The following is a 27,562-nucleotide window of genomic DNA, read 5'->3' as shown; positions in this document are numbered from 1 at the left end:
CACTAGGACTATTTAAAAGGGCTTCCAAAGAAATGGGGGCGGGGGGTGAGGGGTGGGGCGGTGGTAAAAAAGAAGCCGTAGAAGCCTCTTTTTTTCATGGAAAAGAAATCACCAAAACTTTAGGGTTACAGTTCACGGTCACTGTTAGGCAACTACAAGATAATTCAGAGAGAAATCAAGGCCATGAATTGCATTTTCCTACAGGACAGCCGGCTGTCCACAGAAGTCATGGCTTATAGTGGGAAAATAGTCTACGGCTATGGAGTGGGGGAAGGGCGGTGAGTAACTCCAAGTATAGATCCCTGAAACCAGAAGTTTTTGAGTAAAGCTAGCAACACTTTTTCCACAGGTATAATCCAGGGAATAAAATCTCCAGAATACTTTTAGAGTCATCACAAATCTCCAGAATACTTTTATTTATTTATTTATTTATTTTTTTTTTTTTAGGTTCTCATTAGTTATTTATTTTATACATGGTACCATATATATGCCAATCCCAATCTCCCAATTTATCCCACTCCTTTTTCCCCCCTTGGTGTTCATATGTTTGTTCTTTATATCTGTGTCTATTTCTCTTTGCATATGGGTTCATCTGTATCATTTTTCTAGATTCCACATATTTGTGTTAATATATGATATTTGTTTTTCTCTTCCTGACTTACTTCATTCTGTATGACAATCCCTAAGTCCATCTGCTGCTGCCAAGTCGCTTCAGTCGTGTCCGACTCTGTGCGACCCCATAGATGGCAGCCCACCAGGCTCCCCCATCCCTGGGATTCTCCAGGCAAGAACACTGGAGTGGGTTGCCATTTCCTTCTCCGATGCATGAAAGTGATAGTGAAGTCGCTCAGTCGTGTCCGACTCTTCAAGACCCCATGGACTGCAGCTCACCAGGCTCCTCCATCCATGGGATTCTCCAGGCAAGAGTACTGGAGTGGGGTGCCACTGCCTTCTCCATCTACCTCTCTACAAATGACCCAGTGTCATTCCTTTTTTATAACTGAGCAATATTCCATTGAATATATGTACCACAACTTCTTCATCCATTCCTCTGTTGATGGACATTTATGTTGCTTCCATGTCCTGGCTATTGTAAATAATTCAGTGAACATTGGGGTGCATGTATCTTTTTAAATTATTATTTTCTCTGTGTAAATGCTCAGAAGTGGGGTCACAGGGTCATATGATATTCCATTTTTAGGTTTTTTTAAAGAACTTCTATAGTCTTCTCCATAGTGGCTATATCAATTTACATTTCCATCAATGTATAAGAGGGTTCCCTTTTTTCCACAGCCTCTCCAGCATTTATTGTTTATAGATTTTTTTGATGATGGCCCTTCTGACCAGTGTGAGGTTATTGTAGCCATCCTAGTAGGTATGAAGTTGTATTTCATTGCAGTTTTGACTTACACTTCCTTGATGGGTAGTGATGCTGAGCATCATTTCATGTACTTATTCAGCCATTCCCTTTAGTGAGATGTCTATTCAGTTCCTTTGCTCACTTTTTGCAGAATATTTTTAGAGTCATCACAATTACCATTAAAACCACTCTTCCTGGGAAGGAGATGCGGGGGGTGGAGGAGGAAGAGTCACAGATACTTATAAACTCCTCCCATCAAGAAATGGAGTCTATTGCTTCAGCCCATTAAATCTGGGATCAGTGTGACTTCTTTTGGCCAATAGAACACTTAGGAAGCATGACATAAGTCAAGGCTTAGAAGAGCGGGGTTTGCCCTTTCCATGACCAGGCAAACACGCCTGGACTAGCCATGCTTTTGCTGGAGCATCCTGAGATGTGAGTGAGCTGGTTCAGGCCAAAAGAATAATGTAGCCAACCCACAGGACTGTGAGAAATAACAAATGTTTGTTGGTTAGAGCTACAAAGTCTTGGAATTGCTCATTCCGCAAACACCACTTGATACTCTCTATCTATGGCAATCTGTTATAGAAAAACAGAGACACCATATCCTGAAAGATGTCCAGATAAATGTCCATACTCACCACACTGTTGTCCTGCAGTGATATTGTTTTCGTCTTCTCCTCCTGGACAATCTAAAGTCCCATCACAAACTTTAGAAATTGGGATGCATTTTCCAGACTTTGGACAGGCCCATTCATTTGGGTAACATTCAAAGGTACGATTAATTTTGCTTTCTGTGGGGGAAAAAGAGAGTTACAATAGGCCATATAAGAGGTAGAGCCAGACATTTTTCAATACATGGTTAAGAGATCAGGTAAACCAGAAACCTACAAATGACTGATATTTCACAATAAACAAGTAGTTTCTAACGCTACAACTGACCTTTTACTGAGATTCTAAAGAATGGTAAATGTCATTATTTAGGTTCCAGTCTTTCTAGGGGAGGCAACTCCCAGCCAAACTATAAGAGTAAGAAGCAGAAATGGGCCTGAGTTATCAACAAATTGGAGAAGGCAATGGCACCCCACTCCAGTACTCTTGCCTGGAAAATCCCATGGACAGAGGAGCCTGGTAGGCTGCAGTCCATGGGGTCACTAAGAGTCAGACACGACTGAGCAAATTCACTTTCACTTTTCACTTTCATGCATTGGAGAAGGAAATGGCAACCCACTCCAGTGTTCTTGCTTGGAGAATCCCAGGGACGGGGGAGCCTGGTGGGCTGCCGTCTATGGGTTCACACAGAGTCGGACATGACTGAAGTGACTTAGCATAGCATAGCATAGCATATCAACAAACTAGATGAATAACCTGTAGGAGAACATTCAGTTATTAAATTATGAACAATAGAACTAGAGCTATCAAGGTAATGCCAGGATTGCTGAGTTTGTGTGTGTGTGTGATATGTGATTTTTGGTTGGTTTTGTTTTGTTTCTTTAGCGAATTGTCAACAGTACAAGAAAGATTATAATCCAGCAAGTTGGAACACAACTTCTTGGAATACTGAAACATGAAACCAATGGATGCTCCCAACCAAAACAAGCAACATTATTAATATACCCAGGCTAGAATCATAAAGGTAACTTGCTTTATGTGTGGGTGTTAGCAGTTTCCAAGCTGTTGGAGGTACTGCTGATAACTGCCCAGTGAAGGGGATGAATATCACTGACAATTTCCTTCTCACTTCTCCCGATAGTGGCCTCTCCTACGTCTACCAATCTTCAGCTCAGTCGTTCTTCATGGTTGTAAGGTCTTAAGACAAATCACATTTTCCTCTATTTTTGCTCCTTCCCCAGACTACTTCTTTTATATAGATAAATCTAATTAAGATAAAAGTCTTAAAAAGAAAACCTCAGATAGGGCTGTAAAGGGGGAGAGACTGTCCTATCTATTTGGCCTTACTGTTAGGAAAGGATTATAATTTATGCTATATTTGAATTCTGTGTCTTTTTAGAAAAAGCTAGGGGAACCACTCTTCCTCACCCAAAATTCCCTGTCAGTCCAGCCAATATGGAAACTTGCATGTCACACAGATAATTTCTTAACAAGGAAAGTAGGAAAAGCAAGACCTGGAAAACACTTGCTTGAAAATCGGAAAATACTTTCCAATCAGAAGCTCTTCCCCTCCTTACCGCATCCATCTTCATCAGCGTTATCTACACAGTCACCTTCTCCATCACAAACCCAACTCTGTGCAATGCAGACGCCATTAGGGCAAGTGAATTCGTTGCCTTTGCAGGTCCGATAAGCAGCTGGAAGAAAATAAAATGACAGCTACACTCCAAAGATACAAACCTTTGGAAAGAAATCAAAGTGCTCACCCTGCCACCTAAACTGAGCTCCAAGAAACTGAAATTTCTACGCCCATTTAGTCCCTTAACCATCTTGACAAAAATGAACAAAAAAAAAAAGAGAGAGAGAAAGAGAAGAAGAGAGAAGGGGGAGAAGAAAACAGTAGCTGTGGATTCAGGACATGAAAATCAAGTGCATCAAGATGAAAAACAAGATAGCTATAAGTGGACATAGAGCAAAGAATACAGACTGACAAAGATGCTACAGAAATGCCAGGGGCCAACATTCTCTCACTTGACCACAAGCACGATAATTGCTCTCTAGGACTCAATGATTCTGAGTAACTCATTCCATGATATCACATTCCTCTCAATTTAGCACTGAAATAAGCCCAGGTGCCAGAAAGGAAATCCAGTAATACAACATACCCTGTATCTTTGTGGCCTAAGAAAAGAATGCAAACTGTCCATGAGCAACACTTTCAACTCTACACAGATCTCTGGAAGGTAAAGAAGTCTAAGTTCAGCAACACTGCTGAGGCTCATGCCATAGGCCCTAAATGATGGCTTCCTCTGCCAGAAGTGACTCTTTTATTTGAAAAGAATAATACGTTGGTAGGGGGGAAAATACAAAGACAAGAGCATTCCTAACAGCATGACCCAAAATGAGGAAGTCACCGTACGGCAAGAATGTTCATCACTGCCATCTTCACAGTCGATTTCATGGTCACAGACGTAGGTTCTAGGAATGCACTGCCCACTGCCACACTGAAACTCAGTGCGTGTGCATCGGTGAGCTGGGACACAAGGTGAAAAGGGGAAAGAAAAGACAATTTCAATTTCACCGTAGCCACTTAATTTCATAGGAAGAGTCTATCTCAAGTTTCAAAAGAGTCTTACCACGCAGCAGTGTGCTGGTAAATGTTTAATAACCAGTTCTCCAGGAACATAAAAGTCCTCACTTATTGTATCTGCCAATTTCCATAGTGTAAAATACTCCACCACGGCTGACTTCAAGCCACCAACATGAATTCACTGAACACAAACTTGAGAAGAAATGTGCATAACTGGCTAAACCAGCTTCAGCATATTACTTACTGCAGTTGCGTTCATCAGAGGCATCTCTGCAATCAACCTGCCCATTACATCTCTGACTGGTGTTATAGCAGGCTCCGTCGGCACAAGTTAGCTGCTCACATACTGGGTACCCTGAAAGAATGGAAATAGCACACAAATCTTAAATGAAGATGTTGCTTAGCAATCGCTTCTTGAGTGACTACTGTATCCTAGACACTAACTGCTGAACATATATTGGTAAACAAAAGAGACATTCTTTGGATAACTTAAGAATGACACAAACAGCAAATTACAAACTAGACTATGTGCTTAATGTGATCAGTACAGAGTGCTTTGAGAGGGCATAGTAGGGGGGTAATGGAAGCCCAGGGAACTGGGCTCTAAAGTGACTTGTGCACTCCAAGCTGAAGAATGAGAAGAAATTTTAACTTGTCAAAATGGAACCTCCTTTTACATAATATAAATAATACCCCAGGAAAGCAACGTACCATCACACATGGTTTGGGAGATGAAGGGCTGGTTCTTTGGCTGCAGGGTCAAAGAAAGAAAACAGGCCAAGAAGCCAAGAAACCTGGGACCTGGGGTGCCACTCCATACCTATTTACTCTTACTTGAATTATTCATCTTTTCTGTGTCACCATTTTCTCATCCACACATACAGGAACCTCCAAAAGACAATGTCTAGTAAAGTACTCTGAAAAGCATAGTGTGCTCTACAAAAGCACGGTATGAGCCACAAGCCCAAACCATTGTTACCATATTATGCACTGACGATCTCTTCACTGCTGTTAGCCAAATGCTTTTTAACCCTGGTTTTCTCTCAGTGGAAAAATCACGATGTTCCCTTAAAGGAAAAAGGTACTATCAGCCCCTCCCTGTGCTTCCCCAGACTTGGAACATATCTCATGACCCCCTCACTATAGGCTCCATTCTATTCACTGATTATCTGTTTCCCCCATGACATTATGAAATCCTCTGAGATCAAGGATCCTGTCTTACTCAAATCCCCATCATTCAGTACAGAGACTAGGTCATTCACCCACTGCACTCAAGAAATGCTTGGCAGTGCCAGAGTTATCACAGCTGAACTTTTTAGGTTGAAAAGTTTTTTAAAAGTAGTGTGAACTTCTGCCCTTTACGGTCTTTTAAGAGTCTCCTCTCACAAGTATGATATCTTTCTTGGTCTATTTTTTGTTTCATTAAAGATTGTTTTCATAGTGATTCTCAGATTCTCCTCTAATTTCTTTTTCAGTAAGAAAAGGGTACATCTCCAAGATCAGACAGCAGTCCCATGAGCAAGCACAAATATTCTCATCTCCAGAAGCTCAAAACTAGTCTATCAAGTGTCTATAAATATTTTAATTGCCAAGTTGCATACAATCAACTGTATACTAAAATAGGAGGCATTTAATAACTGATAAAATTTAATTTTTTGCAAATTTTATTTTTTAATCAACCAAGAACCAGTTAGTGTTTAGGGTTATTGCTGTCTTTTCATCATAGGGATGGCACACATCCCGAATGCATCTTCAAAGGGTCACATAGCTCAGTTTATTCATTCTCCCTTCAAGAGATGCCTAGAAGCCAGCTGAGTCCAGCAAGTGATTCCTTTTCCCCTTGCGCTGGATAGTAGTATGCCATCTAGACTATTCAGAGAGCAGCAAGCAGGAAGGAAATCTTAGACAACCCAACCTCTTTACAATAAAGGAAATATCTATCGGAAGAAATTTTATGCATGGACTGTGACTCTTTCATTTAAGGTGATTATTGTAGATATAAAGGAACTGAGGCCAACATGCTGGGCAGATCTCTTGTTCTCCCCGTCCTTTTTGAGGGCCATTCCCACACTGAAAACTAGCATCCACTAATATAACTAAAGTTTGCTGACACAACATATCAGCACCACAAACAACAAGGTCAGACTGATGTCATCAAGCTGATATGCCAACCATATTGGTAAGGGTAGAGGTCAGTAGTTTGACACTTGGAATGAAGTATGAACAGCTTTCTTGTCTCTGACCAAGCTGATAATAAATCTGTCAATCAGCTGAGGATTTGCCCTGCACACCTCTGGTCTCTGCTGTGCCTCACTAAATGTACAGGGATGCCCATAGGAAGGACTGCACAGAGCCAAAACACAAAATATACAGAAGATTTGGAAAACTGTTTCTAAAAGCTTTTCCCTCTTTGAATACCCCACAGAGGGCAAAGGTCCAAGTTATACACTGAGCAAAGTAAGAAATGAGCAAATTCTATTTCCTTTAAAGGTTTCTACAGCTAACAGTATTAATGAGTTTCAATCTACCCCAGAAAACAGGAAGTCACAATACTTGGTGATAATGTATCTCTCTGAAGTCTAACTTTTTGGTTTATTTGCTTGGATGGACAGTCTGAGTCTAACCCTGTAAACTTTTTGCCATGGGACAAATCCATCATGTAGCTGAAATGTCCTACAGGACTTCAAGTAAAGGGGAAGGATAGTAAGAGAGAAGATACTGTATAAGAATACTGGAGAATATCATCCTTGTAAGTTTTGTTTTAATGGAAAGATTGACAAGTACCTATTAACTAAGCCCCAGACTGCTAAAGTTGACCTGATACAAAAATGCAAGAACATCCTCTTCCATCTCCCTTCCTTTCTCCACTTTTCAAAATGATTCATGTCCAGGTTTGCTCCTCGAAATTGGGAGCTGCCTCCACATATACATGTAGGATTGGTAGTTGACGGTGTTTTAAATGTGTTCTCTGCTAATGATCTGGCTTGGAGCAAGAAATTTCCATGTTATAGCTCAGTTTGCATAATCAAGGAGGAAGAGGTGGTTTAAGAAACTCATACTTTCCCGAATGGAAATCATCCACAGCAGAGTAAGACACAGTTATTAGGCACTACTCTTCATTATCTTCACAGGAAGGTTCTAAATACATTCTTTTCACAGAATTTGACAAAATAGCCAAGAAGACAAACTGATTCTAAAGAAAGAGAAGGTATCTTAAAAGTATATTATGATGCTTAAGCCAAGATTAAAAGGAAAACAAGTCACTGATATAAGTCCTGGATAGACACCTGGGATTTTCCAAGGTCCTAGAGTCATCCTTTATGAGTAACTTTGTTAGTTCAGTTCCGAGGCAGGATAATCCAGTCAGAGTAATGATTTGCCAGAAAAAGTTTACTAGTTTAACCGCCAGCACTTAGTAAAAGTACTATCCACAGAGTTAAATAAGCAAAAACAATAATAATCATCAAAAACATGTATTGAAAACGATGTGCCAGAGCCTGTTCAGGTGCTCAATACATATGAACTTATTTTGTTCTTGTAACATCCCAATGAGGTAGTTACTTCTATTAGTCCCATTTCATAGATCTTATATCTATGCCTCTCTGAGGTATAAGGAGGTTGAACAATTTGAAAAAAAGGCATATGACTGGTAAGCTGGAGAACTAGAATTCAAATTCAGTCAACCTGGCCCCATAATGCATATTCCTAACCACTGTAATAGGTATTTCTAATACTTACGGACTTCAGAGTAATAGGAAGAGGAAATTATAGGGAAAAGAATGAAATTGAATGAAAAGAATAGATAAAAATTAATCATATGAAAAGAAAGAGAAGAAGCAACCCAAGAAAAAAAGTTGTATTTTTTTTTTTTTTTCCATTTAGTTTCTCATTTCACTTTGGTAAGTCTGGAGAAGTGAGGTCAAATATAAATTTCATCAGATTATTTTATATTCTACTAAGGACTTCAATCTGATATAATCTAGGGATTCCAGGAAACCCTACGCTAAGAAACAGCTTTTCAAGAGTACCAGGACAAACAAGAGAGTCCATACTGAAAAAACAGACCACAGTGACTTCCCTGGTGGTCTAGTGGTGAAGATTTTGCCTTGGAGCAAGGGGGTGTGTGTTTGATCCCTGGTAGGGAGCTAAGATTTCTCTGTCTCATGGCCAAAAAACCAAAACATAAACCAGAAGCAATATTGTAACAAAGTCAGTAAAGACTTGAAAAATGGTCCACATCAGGGACTTTAGGGGAGAATGGATACGTGTATATGTATGACTGAGTCCCTTCACTGTCCACCTGAAACTATCACAACATTGTTACCCAGCTATACTCGAATATAAAATTAAAAGTTAAAAAAAAAAGAGTCTATGTCAAAAAACAAAAACTGCAGACAGACCACAAAGTGGCAGAAGACCAGCCTATTCCCCTCCCTGGCCCACCTCCCACCTCCTGTGTCAGTTAAATTCAGTCCCTGAAGTAAGTCATCATGGACTAGGGAGTGCAAGTGGGCAACAGAGAAACATTTCCTGCCTCTTTCCAAAAATAATTAGAAGCATCTTTCAATGAAAAGCATACATATAGTAATATTTATAAAATGGAAATAGCAATTCAGTACCTTGGAAAGAGAAAGCAAATATGTCGTCCCAAGGGCTACTAAAATTGGACTAACATTAAGTTTAGTCTGAGCAGCTTTTTAGGAACCTGAAGCAAAAAAAGGGAAGACATTAACTTACCTAGTTTCTTTACCAGCCTCCCTTTAAACTACTAGGTCCTAAGTCCTAAATCCCTACCTGGTCTCAGTTTGTGGTGAACTGATCTCAGACCTAAGTTTTAAAAAGCACCCCAAAAGCCTGCACCAAAGATTTTGGATCTGCAGTACCTTCTCATACACAGAGCTATCACCAAAATCTGCAAATGAGATGAACACTGACAGAGTATGAATTTTTAAAATAATAAAAATCTCACATGAGCCCTAGTGTTGGAATAACTAAGACACAGAATGGAAAATTGTGCCTCAAATGTTCCAAGGAATAATGCAACATATATTTATTGAAATCCATCTTCCTAGACACCATGATAAGAATTGGATAAAGAGATTATAAGTGAAATTATAAGTAGCACAGCTTTTTGAAAATATTTCATGGTGGCTCAGATGATAAAGAATCCACCTGCAATACAGGAGACCCATTTCCGGGGTTGGAAAGATCTCCTGGAGAAGGGAATGGCTACCCACTTCAGTATTCTTGCCTGGAGAATTCCATGAACAGAGGAGTCTAGTGGGCTACAGTCCATGGGGTTGCAAAGAGTCAGACACAACTGAGTGACTTCGTACACATGCTAAGTACTAGAAAGAAAGTGATGAACTTCATAAAATCTTTGCTTTCATAGAACTTTTTTTATTTATTTAGGAGAGTAGGAGGACAGACATTAAAATAAATGAGAGAGAGTGACAGTGAGGAGTAGCTCTCTGATAAGGTGATGTTCAAACAAGAACCATTGGGTTTAGCAAAATGGAGGTCATTGGAGACATTTTCAAGAATGTTTTTGTATACCTATGTACATATGTATACCTACAGCTGATTCATGTTGAGGTTTGACAGAAAACAAAAAAATTCTATAAAGCAATTATCCTTCAATTAAAAAATAAATTTAAAAAAAAAGAATGTTTTGGGGGGAATGGAGATGGACAGTTTTCAGTGAGTTCAAGGAAGAAAGAGGAAATGGAGACAGTTATTAAAGACAAGTCTATGTAAAAGCTGAGACAGATCTTAACATCTTTTAAGAGATGAGAGATAGTTATAATGTGCTTGCAAGATGAAGACTGAATAGGAGATTTTTCTCTTTCCTCAAGAAATCAGGGTTCTGAATCCTATCTCAAACTGCGAGAATCACTTAAAAAAAAAAAAAAAGGCTCAGTCTCTCTGCTTCTTCCTTCTCGCCTGCAGTAGAGAGAACAGTGAGAGCAAGGCTGAATTTAATGAACATGTCTGTCACCAGGCATAACTGTTCACAGAATGACTTATCTCTCTGCTTCACTACCCACCCCCAATTATGCCCCCAGCTGGAGTTTCAGCAGTTAGACATATATAGAGTGAGGTATGTGTTCAGTTGCTCAGTCATGTCCAACTCTTTACGACCCTATGGACTGTAACCCATCAGGGTCCTCAGCCCATGGAATTTTTCAGAATACTGGAGTGGGCTGCCATTTCCTACACCTGGGATCTTCCCCACCCAGGGATTGAACCACATTTCTTGTGTCTCCTGTATTGGCAGCTGGATTCTCTACCAATGAGCTACCTGGGAAGCCCAAAGTATACAAAATTCTAAAGAACAGAACGTCAATGGAAATAAAACGTCAGAGACAAAGCCACCCCAGTGGCAGGCAGACCAAACACTGCTGATTACCAGCAAGAAAGCCTTCATTGTAACAGGGATTTGACCCTTTCTTTGGCATTCCTAAGTAACAAAAGAGAAGGCTACAAACCAATGATAATTAGCAGTAGTTTTACTCACACCAAAAGCATGCTAATATGGCACTTGATAAAAATGAAATAATCTGTTTACTTCACTAGAAAAAATTATACTATTTTTGAACAACCAAAAGGCAGTGCATGACCCATGATTGAATGACCCATAATTGCTGTACTGTTCTGATGCTTATCTTGGACTCTGAGTGAGTGGGTTTCCCTTGATGCTAATCTCATTAAAAGCAACATAGATGGCAGTTTCCAATCTCTGTTCCTTAAAAAATAATATTTAACAAGCTGTTTAATAGAAAGTGCCACTTTGCAGGTAGCCAGCTTGAAGAGCAAAATAACTTAGGGAAAATGAACTTTTACCTGTTTCACAGCTATACACATACACGAGCACACATGCGTGCGTGCACGCACACACACACACACACACACGCAATTCAGATAGTTCCCAAACAGCAGAATAACCATAAATATCTGTGTGTTATGCATATAGGAACACAGCAGACAAAAAGATCAAATATAATAAGAAACCATTTATTTCAAGGATAATCCTTTTATTGGGACTTTCAACCCTTGCCTTCCTCATCATCTCACTCATTCTTTCCCCTCCCTTCTCCCTGCCTGAGTGGACCTTTACATACCACTCTTTGTTCTGTAAAAAGAGTGCCTGGAATTGACACAGCTCAAGATCTTGACCTTAAAAGTTTGAAGGAGTAAGAACTATATCCCTAGGGGGCTGAGCTGACAGGCAGGACTATGAACTACAGAGTCAAGTTTCCTGATCCTTTCAAATATTTGGGGAAAAGAAATAAGTCCTTCTTGGCAATTTTCCAACATCCATCACTATATTTAAGTGTTTCTAGTGCCTAGAAGACTCATTTCTACAGACAATATTATTCCTGAGAAATAGACAAAGCCATATTCATAAACTGATTCTGTCTGTACATGAGTAATTTTCCTATGCATCATGACTGCAGAAACAACAGAACAAAGTGTCACAAAAATGATTTCTGGCAAAGCCTCACTTAATCCTTCACCATGTGGAAACATTCTAATTTAAAACAACTAATAAACAGCTGCTATATATTTGAAATGATGTTTAAAATAGCTAAGTACCCCGATGACCAAATGGATCTTAACATGACCATCAGTGGCTGCTAATCTCACAAAGGGACAGTTAGACATGAGGTGCCTCCTGATGGAAATACATACCTTTATATTCAAAGCGCTGGTGTCCTTACACACATACAGACACACACATCCTTGCCACTGTACAAGTTTCTAGATAGTGCTGTCTTCAGATAGAGCAGGGGAAGGGAATTCTGCTCCCAGAGGACATTTGACACTGTTTGGAAACACTTTTGGTTCTCACAATTGGGAGGTGCCGCTGGCTTCTAGTGGACACAGGCCACTAGAGGGGCAGTGAGAGCCATTTTACAATGCACGAGACAGCTCCCCACCATAATTACTGGATCCGAATGTCATTATTTTTAAGACTGAAGAAACTTATTTTAGATCTAACTACCAATTTCCAGCAAGTACAGTTATGGGACAGTTTAAAAACATTAGAGAGTGCAATGAGCAAAAAAATTAATAAAAATATGGGAAACTCCAGGACAAGTCAGTTGCTAACTGACTTGTCTAAAGAAAATATAAATTTTCTTTGGGTTTTTATTTCAAATAAAAAATAATAAGCCAATTGGAGAACTTTTTAAAGCTGGATGGATATCTGATTACTTGCTTCCCAGGCGGTGCAGTGGTAAAGACTCTGCCTGCCAATGCAGGAGATGTGGGAAACGTGGGTTCTGTCACTGGTTCGGGAAGATCCCCTGGAGTAGGAAATGGCAACCTACTCCAGTATTCTTGCCTGGGAAATCCCATGGACATAGATGGAGGAGCCTGGTGGGCTACAGTCCATGGGGTCACAAAGAGTCGTACATGATGGAGTACGCACGCAGAGCTGATAGCGTCATGTTTTAGTCTTTCCTTGTATGTTAGCAATTAGATATTGAATTACCTAAAGACAAAACTGTATGATATCTGAGAACTACTTTAAAATAATGGAAAGAAAAACAAGGAGATATAGGTAAGACAAAATTAGCTATAAGCTGATGCAATCACTCTGCCTTTGATTACATTTAAAACTTTCCATAATAAAAAGCTTTGAATGTATCATTTTAATAATAAAATAGCTATGTAAGCTGGAGGCAAAATGTTCTGTAAACATCTTATACAAAAGAAAAATATTCCAAGGGCACGGGTATAGGATTTAGACCTATGTTAATATCTTGGGTCATCCACCCTTACCTCTTGATGATCTTTAAGGATCTCTGTAAAGTACCTCATAGTACTAATGTGAAAACTGAATAAGATAGTGGTTGATGCCCTCTCACTTCCCACAGGATCTCCAAACAAAGAGGGAAAACAAAATAAGGCCAATCCTGCCCCCTGCATGCTGGCACTTATTAAACAATTTGATCCAGGTCATTCCTTTCCTTCTTATACAAACCTGGCTATGGCCAGGAGATCAAGGCACTAACAAGGAAGTACAAGGATTTTTTTTTCATTTCCTCTGATTTGTTAAATTTCTTTTAGACTAGTCCTTAAATAACGTGTAGCAATAAATAAACAAGGTAGAGAAAAATAGGAAGAAAGAAATCTCATTGTTAAACCCCCTTACATGGTGAGATTCACTTTAGGGCCATGAACCCTGAAGGATTCATGACTTGTATGATTCCAGAAACAATGAGCTTTAACTCTACTTTGACAATAATTTGTATGTACTTAAAAAAAATATAAACAAAATCTTGATTATGAACTCCAGCCCAGACATTTTACAAAACTCACTTCCTTTCCTTCATTCCTAGAAGAGCTACCTGAACCCTGCCAGCTTTTTTTCCAGAAGGCCCACTGGCAAAGTCATGAGGCAGTTGTATTGGTGACTTGAGACTTGGCTGCAGGGTGTTCACATGGAATAAATCCAAACAGTCTGTTTTAGCTGCCTTTTATTTTGCCTAAAATAGCATTTCCGCAAGTCCCATTGCATTTGCAATAAAGCATTCATTTTTTTATCCATTCCTCAATAAGGGATAAAGATGCAGGCTGGTGGCACAGGTCACCCATTTTGCTCTTGCACAAGGTAGGACTTCCTCCTTCTGTAAATATAGTCCTTCATGAACAGCAATCACCAGACTTGGACCAGAGGACGAGCTGAGCTCTAGCCCTGCCACACACCACTTACCCTTGAACAAGCCACTCTGTCCTTGCTGGTTCAGTTCCTTTATTCATAAGACAGTGCTGTAATACTGGTGCTATTGTTCTCGGTGAGCGGCCTAATAAGAGTAACCACTGGAATTTACATAACACTTTGAAGTTTACACAATACTGCAAAATATAATGTATGATTTGTCTCTATTCTTAATGAAAAATATTTTCTTCACTTGCCACCATAAAGGATTTATTGTTTGCCTTACAAAGTACTCAAAGGGGAGCCCTCGATTCTGGACTTACTATTTGTGACCTACAGACATACACTGCTGTCTCTAAAACTGCCAGTATTAAATTAAGTCTAAATTTTCCATAAATTTTCTCAAGTTAAAGAAGATCCGAAATAAAGGCAACATAATCTCTTTCAAAAGAAAATGGGTAAGTTGGAAATTACAACAGAACTATACCAGAACTGCTAGGAAATAGAGACATAAAGACAAATAGCAGAGCCTCCTCTCAAAGCAAAGTAACATACAAGGGAAGAAAGCATTGGAGAAGTTTTGTGTTTTGTTTTATTGTACTGTGTGATGATAGGCTGCAGCATGGATCTGGCACACATACCAGGATTTCTTCCATCAAGAGCACAGTCTGTACAGTACAGTAAATACAAACGATGTGCTCACAACCAGTCTATGTCGGCTCCCACTCCAGGCATGGTGCCAGACTGGAAAGTGCACGCTTCTCATACAGTCTACCAAAGGAAAGAACTTAGGGACAGTCCAGAGAACTAAAATCATATCAAAATGACCAAATAATAAACGAGTTGCCTCAGAAGAGTAGACTAAAACTTAAATTTTTAGGTGAAGACATAATAACCAAGAAGTTTATGATCAAGATTTCTAAGGTGCAAAATCTATCCACTGATTATTAGAATACGAAATAACTCCTTGAAGTTTAAAATGCAGTATACCAGAAATAATGTCAGGAGAAAAGACATAAAAACTCAAGGAAGCTCTGGAAAACTGTATGAAATGGTAGACTTATAAGGGCTTTGAGAGAAAATGGGTATGTCTGAGGCTAAAGACAGAGTTAGATGAACCAGAGGAAGGACACAACAGAATAATTAGTATATTCTCGTATTCTAAAAATTCTATATAAATCTCAAGAGAGGCAGATTACTCTTTACTCATTTGTAAGAAGTAAATTATGCACTATGATTTCACTTTCTTATTTTGCTTATGGTAATAATTAAATATTCATTAAATGCAGAACACTGTGATTAGTATGCTTTATCTTGTGGTGATCAGTTACAAACTGATACATTCTTCCATTACAGAAAGCCCTTTTAAACATATAACACATTTCCAAAGGTAATCTAGAAAACACTGAGTCCACAGGAACAGAAAAACTCTTATTGGCCAAAGACATTTGACCTAGAAGCTCACCACCGTAATGTAATAAAAGTTAAAATTGATCAAACTGGGTTTTGTACTCACTGACTTTGTGTGACTCTATGTTAAAGTTTATTTAAAAAAGAAAGAAAGAAAACAAGCCGAAAAAAATAAAGTTAAAGTTTCTTACTTCAAGACATACAGAAACTTCATGTGCTAAGGCAGGACACACTCAGAATGTCTTGCTAAAAATAGACTCCTATCAGAACATCACCTCTAATCCACAAAAGAATCTGCCAAGAGATTTCAATAACAAGAGGCATATTGTAGGCATTTTTATCCATCAACAAATTGATTAAAATGCCAAAGGGACAAAGGCGAAACTAAATACAGGGCAAAGGCTTTAAGGAACTCACGGCAGTTTTTCTCATCGGTTCCATCTAAGCAGTCTGTGGAATGGTCGCATCTGAACTCCCCTGGGATACATTCACCATTCTCACATGTAAACTGATGGCTGGAGCATGTTATTCCAGCTGTGAAAGGAAAAAAGTATGACTTTATAATTACTGAAGAACACAGATCAATTAACAAATGTGACAACATTAACAAATATGAATGAGGAAATTTAAAAGTAAAGGCAAGGAACCCATACACTGAACATAAAATTCATAGGGTCACCAGGTAGAGCACCTGGTTACCCTAAGGGAGACATCTTACAATGTGAAAGCAAGGCTGTTAGGACAAGCATACTATCAAAATACCCGAAACACTCAAGTTTGTGAGTGTAGACAATTATATTAGCAACATGTGTTGAGAATACAACATAGCTTGAAAATCCACACAGCAAAAAGGATGGATGAAATAAGAATTTTGCAAGTATAGGTATTAATCAAGGTCCCCCTTGCGAGGAGATCAAACCAGTCAATCGTAAAGGAAATCAACCCTGAATATTTACTGGAAGGACTGATGCTGAAGCTAAGGCTCCAGAACTTTGGCCACCTGATGCAAAGAGCCGACTCATTGGAAAAGGCCCCGAGACATGAGGGAAAATTGAAAGGGGAAAAATTGAAGGCAGGAGGAGAAAGGGGCAACAGAGGATGAGATGTTTCAATAGAATCATTGATTCAATGGACATGAGTTAGAGAAAATTCAAGGAGATAGTGAAAGATATGGAAGACTTATTTTATAAGCTTTCTACACTGAATATGTGTCAGTTTTATAAACAGACATTTAAGCTGGCTTAAATGGTAGGTGATTATGGTAGGTGAAGGCAGAACATCAGTAGTTTATCAAATTTGTCTCTGGATAAATCGGACAAAATCGAATGAATGGTTGTTTCATGTGAATTCTACTCTGTGAGTTTAACACAGGAAATATGATGGGACTTTTTAATTATCCACATAAAAAAGAGAAGCATTTGGGGGAAATGTGATCTGATGAAAACACAATACAAAATGTAAAATGTAAGAGTTACCTTATGAAATCCATACCCATTTAAAATAGCATCGCTTACAAATTATAGAATCTCCCCAAGCAGTGGCCCTTGGCAGTTCCCATCCCCTCTATGCAGTATTAGCAACAGGTCATCCACCACACACTGCATCACAATCTACAGCTCAGCTTTCTTCCTGCTCTGTGCCAGCAGCAAGGGGAAATGGAACCAAATGGCATATGGAGCCAAAAGATACATAACCAGTCATTCATCCATTCAGTGTCCATTTATCAAGAACTTACTACCTGTGACACAGAATAGCAAGCCTTAGGGATAGAAGCTGAATAAAGCATAGTCATTGCTCTCGGGAGCTTCACAATCAAGCATGGAGGTCATCCTTTTCCTCTAGGACCTTTGAGAGGCCAGTCAGAGAATATCAGAGCCCAGACAGATTTCCTAGAAACAAGGATTTCTTCCTGCTCTCCACTATCCTTGCTACGTTTCCTTCCTCCTTTCAGTACTTCTGAAGCAGGGCCCCGCTCCCATTTTGCTAATCTACCTTAAATCCTGACTCATAGCTGGACCTGATTCGGATACGCCATGCTCCTGTTTGGCCTCGATCAGCTCCTGTCTGTGCCTTCCTCAAGACTGCAATCTATTACCACCACACCACCGCCTTTCACAGTTCTACATATTTCACTGGTTTCTTCTTAACCACTTTGTCCCAAGGACCACCATCTCTTTGTTGCTGGATGGCAGACCACATGACCAGCATCAACAAGCCCTAACAAATTGTTTAATACAGTCTACGTTTAACCTTACACCAAAGTCAAACTCATGAGTACTGAGAATTTCCATTACTTTCCTCAAAAGAAAGCATCTAGTGGCCCAACTGAGAAGAGTTCATACTCTGTGCTGGCCTCAACATTCCTGGACTAAATTCCATTTTTTTTATAAATACACCCAGAACCCACTGAAGCCCATAGCATCTCCATTGCTAGTCACCTAACAACTAAACAAGTTCTCACATGAAGTACTCGTCAAAACACCTGTTTCTTCTTTGATCTTTGTGGGCAATGACTATGAGAAAATGGCAACAGGATCATGGCTATCTCAAAACCAACACAGAGTGATGACAGATGTCCACTGATTTGTGGGATGTGCATGTAATGAAACAGAATGTGGGAAAGTTCAAAGATGAATGCTACACAGTAATCAGAGCTGGATACTTCCAGAGGACACCTGAGGTCAAGAGCTAGAGGTGGTTCAGCCTTGTATCTTCTCTCCATCTCAATCCATCAAGATGTTAATGCTTTCTCTTCTAGATATCGAAATGTGAATTATGGGAATGTAAAATTCAGGACTTCTACAGCTTTCATGCAATCATGAAAAGCCAACAGACTAAAAAGACAGCAGAGGAGAACAGTGGAAGAAAATTGGATGATGTTATTAATTCAAGGAACTGAGATTTTCCATTATCTTCCAGTCAATCCTGGAACAATGCTACATTTTTACTTGCTGGGTGGATAATAAATTCCCTTTTTGTTTAAATTTTTTGAGTTACATTTTTCATTCGTTGCAGCCAAAACATCCAACTGCCAGATAAATGAAGACCCTCACATATAGACACCAAAAAGTGTTTTGTTTCACTCTTAAGTGTAACATAACCTGAATTAAACACTGGGAATCTAAATCACAGGGATGTATTGATAAACCTGTAGCACATTCACACTTTCAGTACCATCCAACCCCTGGGTGAGATGGCTGGCACAGGTTTCCTTGTCCTTCAAGGCCCAACTTTTCTTTCACTTACAAAGAACCATTTCATTGTGTTTGTATTTGTAAAGGTTAGAATCTAAGGTGTTCAATTCAAGGGGCCAACGCGAGACGGCCCTGCCAGCACTTACGGCAATGCCGACGCTCATCCGCACCGTCGTTGCAATCGTCTTCCCCGTCACACACCCAGCTCCCAGGGATGCAGAGCTGTTCATTCGCACACAGGAACTGGCCGGAATGGCAAGTACTGGTGGCTAAAATAAACCAGAAAGGAACTCCTTGTGTCAAACATCCACCCTATTATACCAACAAGCAATACTCCTTTTAAAGGAAGTATGTCAACTACTGCTCAATATATTTGATAGCAAATATAAAAAACCTTAGAGCCTGTGGACCTTAGCTAGTGTTCACTGGCAAATAATCTCAATGGTGTCACAAGAAAATGATGATCCAACGAGATACAAAATTCCAGAGAATAAAACAAATAGCATATATACAGACAAAAACACACATACAAGGTTATGACCAAAACAATATTAAAGTTAAGTTTCAATTACATTTTTAATTTTAATAAAATCAACCATTAGTTTATAATTATTACATTACTTGAAGTGTTTTGCATTGTAATAACTAATAGTAAAGCATGAGGATAAACTGTAAAATCCATGAGATTTGGAAAATAAGACTCCAAATCAAATCATTTTATTATTTCCACAATTTATTTGCTTTAAAATCTTGAGCAGGTTCTCTGAATCTCAATGTATGCATCATAAAATGGGGTCTATACTTTTCTCACATTGCTGTAAAAAATAAGAAGAGTAACATATGTGAAGTGTTAGCTGCTCAGTCATGTCTGACTTTCTGCCACCCCATGGACTGTAGCCTTCCAGGCTCCTCTGTTCATAGACTTCTCCAGGCAAGAAATCTGAAGTGGGTTGCCATTCCCTTCTTCAGGGGATCTTCCTGACCCAGGGATCAAACCCAGGTACTCTGAATTGCAGGCAGATTCTTCACCTTCTGATGCACTGCGGAAGCCCCAACATATGTGAAAGTGCCACGCAAATTAGTTGCAATCAATATTGTCATTGGTATGTTGCTATTATCATTGCTATGGGACACTGACAAATCTGTTGGTGTAACTGTTATTTCCTTTATATCAGAATACACTCTTCTTAACTTTCTGCTCCTAGTGTTTAACCTAAAATGAACTCAGTAAGCCCAGGAGGCAAATAGATAACACATGATCATGTCTCTACAAATAGAACTACTCCCTTACTCAAAGTGTGGTTTCCAGACTAGCAACATCAGCATCTCCTGGGAGCTTCCAGAACGCTGAATCTCAGACCCCACCTCGAGCATGTGGAATTAAAACCTACACTTTAACAAGCTCCCAAGGTGACCCATTACTGCATGAAAATTTGAGAAGTACCTCATAGCACCTATGCCCCACGCTTCTCCCATTCTCAAAGTGCACTGTCATCCAAACAAAACACCAAAGTTTGTTCTGTTGTGCCAAAGGATGGCAAACAACTCGAATTTTCACCTGCCTTCTTGGTTTCTGGATTATAATCATCGCCTATTCACCTATCGAAATGGATGAAACTGCAATAGTGTGATAGATCTCCTATGGCAAGGTGGGAGAAAATGGATATAAGGGTTGGGATTAGTACACCAAGCAGGAAGCCTTCAGTAGGTAACTTAGCTTCTCTATGCCTCAGTTTCCTCATCTGAAAGCTACTTCAGAATACTATGGACAGAAATAAATGAAGAAATACGTGGAAAATGATTTTCATAATTACTTGTAAGTTAAAAAGTTAAATTTGGTGTCTATATCATGTTTTAACTATAACTTTTAAAAATATAAACTGCACTATAACCACTTCTGTGACCTCTTTATAGTAATTCACACAAGTTCCTCTACATCCTGCTACATCTACGACATCCTGTTTATGAAAACAGACTCCCTGAATTACAAATCACAGCAGTACAGACATTATTTTTTTTTGTTCTTGTTCGTGCACAAAATTTGCAGATTGAATAATATGAAATAATCGCTTATACGCTTTAGAAAACAACTCAGAAAGTTGGTTCCGTACCAAGGTGTTTGGATAAGACACAAACTGATGTGAACTGAACCTCTTCCTCAAAGGGGTCTGAATTCTTAATGCCACTTTAACGCTGAAGATTGGAGCTCAGTACAACTATTAAAGTCACAACTCTTTGCCTTTGTTACAGCTGAAGTACTTCTGTCACTCAGAACAGCGCTGAGCCCCGCCCCTCTTCACTTACGGCAGTCAATTTCATCCGCGCCATTTGGGCAGTCTCGGGTCCCATCACACCGCCAGGACGCAGTAATACACAGCCCAGGTTGGCACAGAAACTCATTACTGCGACATCCTGTAATCCCACAAGCAAGAGAAAGCCAGTTTAAAAAGTCGTCCACACAGATATTTCAAAGAAATACAAATTTTTGATGAAATAAAAAGTATCCCACGAATTAGTGATCAAAGGATGTAAATTACTTATATATACAATTAGGACAACATTTTTATGATTATATTCTGTTTTAGGATTTGCAGGAAGGTCATTTTCACACACAGCTAACTAGAAGGTACCTTGATGTAAGGAATCTGGAAAGCAATTTGACAACAGTTATCCTGCTTTTTAAAAGCACTTATTCTTTAATTTAATTTAAATTTAATACTTCTTTAATTTAATACTTTTACTTCTACACTTTAACAAGCTTCTGGGTCTTTTATTTATCCCTTAAGGAACGAGGCAGAGAATTTAAAATTTTATGTGTGGAGATTTTCATCTTAGTATTATTTATGATAAATGAAATTGCAAGCCTCCTAAATGTCCAATGTGAAAATAATTATAAACTTTCTTGTATCTATATCTATATATCATATTAGGAACTCATTAAAATAGTTATGAAGAACGAAATGATTTGGAGAAATATTTGTAATATAATGTAACAAAGACAAGGGAACAAAATTTTACCAAAACAAAAGTACATATAATAGGAAAAAAGCACAGAAAAGACCAGAATGCTAAGGGTAGCTATCGCTGATTAATAATGTCATGAGTAACTTTTTCATATGTGTGAGAGTGCTTTTTTTTTCAGTTTCACAGCCTACAGTTTTTTTAAGTCCCTTTTTATTACTAAATCATGTACAGCAATTTATGGTTCCTTGTTCTTAGATACAGACCAACATCTTGGCTTTTTGTTTGTAACTTATTTGTAAGATGTCAGGTACAGCTCTTCTCCGGCAATAAACAAAAGCCAAAAAACAAAAAAAATCTCTGCAGCCAATCTTGAGTACACAAACTTGGCATCAAAGTTGCCACATTTCCAAGTGGCAGTGATACCCCTAGTATTACCAGAAAGAGAATATAACTTAAAGAAATTCATTAAATTTAACCAGTATATCCTGCAGTTTTCCTACTTCTCCCTGGGGGACTAATCTGGCAGTTGGAGGTCCTCAGTTTTCCCAAATACCTGACCAGTGGCCTCCCCATACATTATGTGCTGTACCGTTATCATATTTTTTTTTAAAAGAGCAGTCAACATCAGCCCAACTTGGAGAAGACTCAAAATTATTCTTTCACAAGCCCATGGTGGTAGAGGAATAATTTGGGGGGTTGGAAGAATAATTATACTTTCCCCAGCTATTTAAACAATCATGCTAAATTATCCATTTCAATGTTTGACTAACTAACCTGAAATTAAGTAAATATACAGATCAATTACCTACTCCCAAAATAAATAAGCAACGTGCTATCCTGTCTTGTGTAAAGGCAGGCATATCAACAGCATGACATAAACATAGTTAAGTGATCTATTCGTAGGGGATATAGGCTACTTTGTTCATGGAATGTTCAAATCTGATTGTCTGGTAGTGACATCCTGATTTATAATGTATGCTGCAAATGGTCAGAAACTTTCCTTGACTAAATGGTGGTACCGAGTGGTACAGGAATACGTACACCCAAATACCTTCTATAGACTAATGCATGATGGTGGTTGGTGGTGCAGGTCTGGGGTTGGTGGTGCAGGTCTCTTATCAACTACCTTTAAAACACAACAACCTCCCTTGCAAAAATGCCCCTAAGGAATGTACAAATTCACTCTGGAATCCCAGAACTTCTCATTGGATTTTGTTCTACAAAGCAATATTTCCATGAGAGATTAGAGGCTTTGGAGGTTTAGCTATTAACACAACATATATTAAATCACTTTTATCAATTAGGTCTATTGTTAGTAATCCAACATAATACATTCGTAAATTCAGTACATTTGTTTCCCTTAGTATCTAATAATTTCTGGTTGAAAAAGTGTAGCTGTCTAAAGGTCAGTCGACTTACAAAGAGTTTCCTATTGCTAGAAAAATCACACACTTAGAAACTGAGCATACTGAAGCAGATTCTCAGCACTGCCTGTTTTAAACACACACACACACATATATACATACATATAGTTATTTCTTAACCAACATTTTTTCTTTTTTCACTTAAGCAACTTTTATTACAAGTCAAATGTTGAGGTTGTTCTTTGTTTTTGCTAAAATATGAAGTTAAGCATATCATGAAAAGAATACAAAATACATACACAAGATTAATTTTTTAAGCACTTAAAAGGCAGTTATTTAATATCACACATTAAAATTTTTTTTAATTGATAGGGGAAGTTTTGCAATTAAGTTGCAAAACTTTCTAGTTCATATTTTTCACATTTGACCTCCCAAATACTCAATCATCTAAATATATGAAGCCCAAATCATTCAACTTATCAATAGATCCATGATAATTCATCAAGTTCATCTTTTCAATGTCAACTTCCATGTCTAAGTCCCAAATGACTATTATTTGGAAACACCTCTCAAGAAAAGCAAATGGGTACTCTATCATTGCTGGGTGGTAACTTATCAACCAAATGCTCCACTATTGTTAGAAAACTGTCATCCATTCTATTAATATTACAAAGGGAATATGTACTGTGATAAACATAATGGGAAAGAATATGAATGTGTATATATGAAATATATATGAAAAGAATGTGTATATAACTGAATCACTTTGCTATACAGTAGAAATTAACACATTACAAATCAAATATACTTCAATAAAAAAATTTTTTTTAAAAAGCAATGCAGGGAAATTTAAAAAGTTTCAATCTCTTCAAGAAAAATTACAGTGGGCATAGGAATAACCTGTTTTTTAACCTTACAGAGCTCCAAGCTGGAGAAAAACAGGAGTAATCCTTTCTTCATAAATAGCCATAGAGTTTCCTGGTTTAAGTGTTGGGCTAAGAATGTGTTAAGATAAGATACTAGAGTAACAGATAATGCCTCAAGGAGGAAAGAAGTTTGTTTTTCCCAAAAGGGCACAGCACAGAATTGAGAGCACCACTTCTGTATCCTTCACAGCCTTTAAGCACAGTGCTAGGCACATGAGACAGTAAACACATATTTACCAGGAAATGAGGATTTCTCTTTGTAAAATTTAGTCTGTTGGGATCATTACAGACAAGAGATTCATAAAACCATCAAGGCAATGTCTTTTAATTGAAACTTACTATCTATTAAACGTGGTTTAATCTGAAATAAGAGGACTATCTAAAAGTTTTAAAAGAAAGAGAAAAATATTACCATATTAATGTTTTATTCGTTTGCTCTTTCCCTATAACAGTTTCTTTTTCCTCTCATGAATTTTCTTCTTAGAAGAAAAGGGCAAGTTGTAGTCAATGGAACATTGTCCAAAGTTAACAGAGTAAGGTAATTTCTATGGCAAATCCTATTTTCCTACTCGATCCTCTAACACATGCTGTTCTGTCCAGACACTTTTGGTCTACCTGAGGAGGTACATGTGCTCTTTTTAAAAACATGTAACACTATGTGGCGTTTTAATAATCCTGCCTTCACTGAACTCAAATTCACTCCTCAATTCACCCATAATTTTTACTTTACTTTTTTGGTACTTAATTTTACTCCCTTGGTGCAGACAAACATTTGTGATGTTTATAAACTGGCGATGGTTTACTACAATTTTCACACCTTATCCATAGCAACAAGGCCTGTCCCCTTTGGAAGATTTAAAATCACTTGCTAATTTCCAAACTTAACACTGCAGCCGTGACACCCAAGGGTAACAAATCGTCTGGTGACCTTGCCCTTTCTAATGTCAGCTAGTGCAATAGCCAACTCAAGACAGGCACAGCAAACCAACCTATTAACACTGCTCTTCCTGTGCAGCATTTTAGCTGCCTGGTTTTCAGAACAGGTCGCCAAATAAGTGGCCAGAATTATTTTTTTTTAAATCCAGTTTACAAACAAATTGAGTTGACTGCTTCCCCAAATTGTTTCAGAGCCCTGATGTTTTGATAGAGGGAAATAATACTGGTATTAAGAGGATATTTCAAGGGACTTCCCTGGTGGTCCAGTGGTTAAGACTTCGCCTTCCAGTGCAGGGGGGTGTGGGTTTGATTCCTGATCAGGGAGTTAAGATTCCACATGCCTCACAACCAAAAAAACAGAACATAAAATTGAAGTAATATTGTAACAAATTCAATAAACTGTTTTTAAAAATAAAAAACAAATCAAAAAGCATATTTCAAAAAGTCAAGGGCTTTGAGGGAAAACCACAAAGCCAGTTGATGAGTGATCATGTACACACGTTATTTAAATGCAGTTACTTTTTTTAAAAAAGACCAAAAGAATATGATGTCAGATTCAAAAAAGCCACAAAAAAAATTATACCCACTGTGTGCAAGACTTTGTTTAAGGTTTATGAAAGAAACAAAGAATGATAAGCTATGATCTTTCTTATACAGAGTTTATAAATTTATTGGGAACAAAAGTTATTTATGCATTATAAATTACATAGCCATATAACAAAAACAGCTGCTGTTTGTTAAGTACCTACTATGTGTCAGATGATATAAAAATCTTTATACACATCCATTAGATTCTTTTAGAAATAGATGAAGTGAGAGTTCTATTCCCTTAGTAGGAGAACTTGTACCTCAGAGACGTGAGTCAAATTCCCACACATGCAGAAAATGAATTTTTTTGCAGAAAATGATTCAGACCCAGGGCCTATATTCTACTCCTCATCTCACATCCCACAAAACAAATGACAGTTTTCAATTACTCATAATTTACTTATTAAGTGCCAGCAGTATTTTAAGTGTTTCCCATAGATGATCTCACTTATCCTCACAACTATGAGATAATACTGCTATAATACTATGAGATAGTATTAATAGCCCCATTTCATAGATGAGAAAACTGAGGCTTGACCAAATCTCACAACTGGTAGATGGAGAAGCAGGGATTCACACAGCAGGTAGTACGACCCCAAAGCTGTGCCATATGACAGCAGATGATTTGGTTCCAAATAAGCACCAGAGACAGTAAGAACCAATTGGTCTCACGGAGAGAAAAATGAGCACCATAAGATGGTGTAATGAGAGAAGGCTTCTTGAAGGAGAAAAGACTGCACTGGGCCTGTGTGAAAGACCAAGACTTGGGTGGATGATGGAGAGACCAGGCTTTGTGTAGGGTCCAAGCAAGTCTAATGAGCAGGCCTCCAAAGCCCAAGCACGGGAACCTCTTCAAACATGGGAGACAACAATGCTGGGTGATGGAGAAGAAAGGGCCTTGAATGTCAAGAACAGAGTGACATGGTCAAATGGGTTGAGAGTGAGAAAACTAAGAAATCTTTACTGCCAGTAACTCTATTGGGCTTCCCTGCTGGCTCAGACTGTAAAGAATCTGCCTGCCATGCAGGAGACCTGGGTTTGATCCCTGGGTCAGGAAGATACCCTGGAGAAGGGAATGGCATCCCACTCCAGTATTCTTGCCTGGAGAATTCCATGGACAAAGGAGCCTGGTGGGCTACAGTCCATGGGGTCACAAAGAGTAGGACACAACTGAACACTTTCACTTTCACTTCAGTAACTATTAAAACTAAAAGGCTCTCTGGGTGGATGCAAATCTGAATGAAGATACAGATTTGGCCATGAGAAGGCCTTGGGCTCCTCAGAACCTTGCCCAGAGCAAGAGCATGGTGAGCAAGGCAGTGGGTAGTTCACTCAGAGGCTCCGGGAGGCATGGGGCTCACCCTGCAGCCCTTCCAGTTGCCCCACAACTGAGCCAATGCCTGGCAGATGGCCAACAGTTTCCACAGGCACCACCCAAGGCCTCCTAGTGTTCTGTCTTTTCCAAGCTGAATGGATGTGTCTGAGCATCCAGCACGTGGAATTCAGCCAGTCCTTGCGAGATAGCAGGTTGCAAAGACTGCTGAAAGATTTAGTCATTTTTAAATTGTCTTTTCAATGATCAAAAGGCAGCAGAATAACATGATATACTATCAGAGAAGCCTCTAAATTCTGGTAAGTGGAAAGTTACGTTTCCACCTTTTCTAACTGAGCTGTCCCTCCCCCATTTTGCTTAAACACTAGCTACCAGCCATTCTCCTCTACCCTCATCTCTTCCACACCACTTCTTTTTCCTTAAGCACCTCTTAGCCCTACAATCAGACTGTCCACCAGCACTGCACTGCATTATAAATAAAATCACACTTCCCAGGGACTCTTGACAGGAAAGCAATGGGCATGTACGGTGGGAAAATTATTCGGCTGCGCAGGGCAAAGAGCAAATGTCTAGTGTCCCTGGCCCCTGACAAGTGGAATGCCAAGAGTGCCCATCCCC

General features: G+C 38.8%; 1 protein-coding gene across 1 annotated transcript in view; it reads right to left on the bottom strand.

The window, feature by feature from the left end:
- LRP2 (LDL receptor related protein 2) overlaps nt 1–27,562 on the bottom strand; it is a 178,421-nt gene that overhangs the window by 122,575 nt on the left and 28,284 nt on the right. Inside the window, exons 2-8 of the mRNA XM_006059973.4 lie at nt 21,138–21,245; nt 18,980–19,102; nt 16,057–16,173; nt 4,807–4,917; nt 4,392–4,505; nt 3,550–3,669; nt 2,002–2,154 (exon numbers count right to left, since the gene is read on the bottom strand). Of these exons, the coding sequence (XP_006060035.4) occupies nt 2,002–2,154; nt 3,550–3,669; nt 4,392–4,505; nt 4,807–4,917; nt 16,057–16,173; nt 18,980–19,102; nt 21,138–21,245 (846 nt within the window). The remainder of the gene's footprint in view (nt 1–2,001; nt 2,155–3,549; nt 3,670–4,391; nt 4,506–4,806; nt 4,918–16,056; nt 16,174–18,979; nt 19,103–21,137; nt 21,246–27,562) is intronic.

This window comes from Bubalus bubalis, chromosome 2, assembly GCF_019923935.1.
Source record: "Bubalus bubalis isolate 160015118507 breed Murrah chromosome 2, NDDB_SH_1, whole genome shotgun sequence".
Lineage (NCBI taxonomy): Eukaryota > Metazoa > Chordata > Mammalia > Artiodactyla > Bovidae > Bubalus > Bubalus bubalis.
This window is presented reverse-complemented; position numbering and strand designations above follow the sequence as displayed.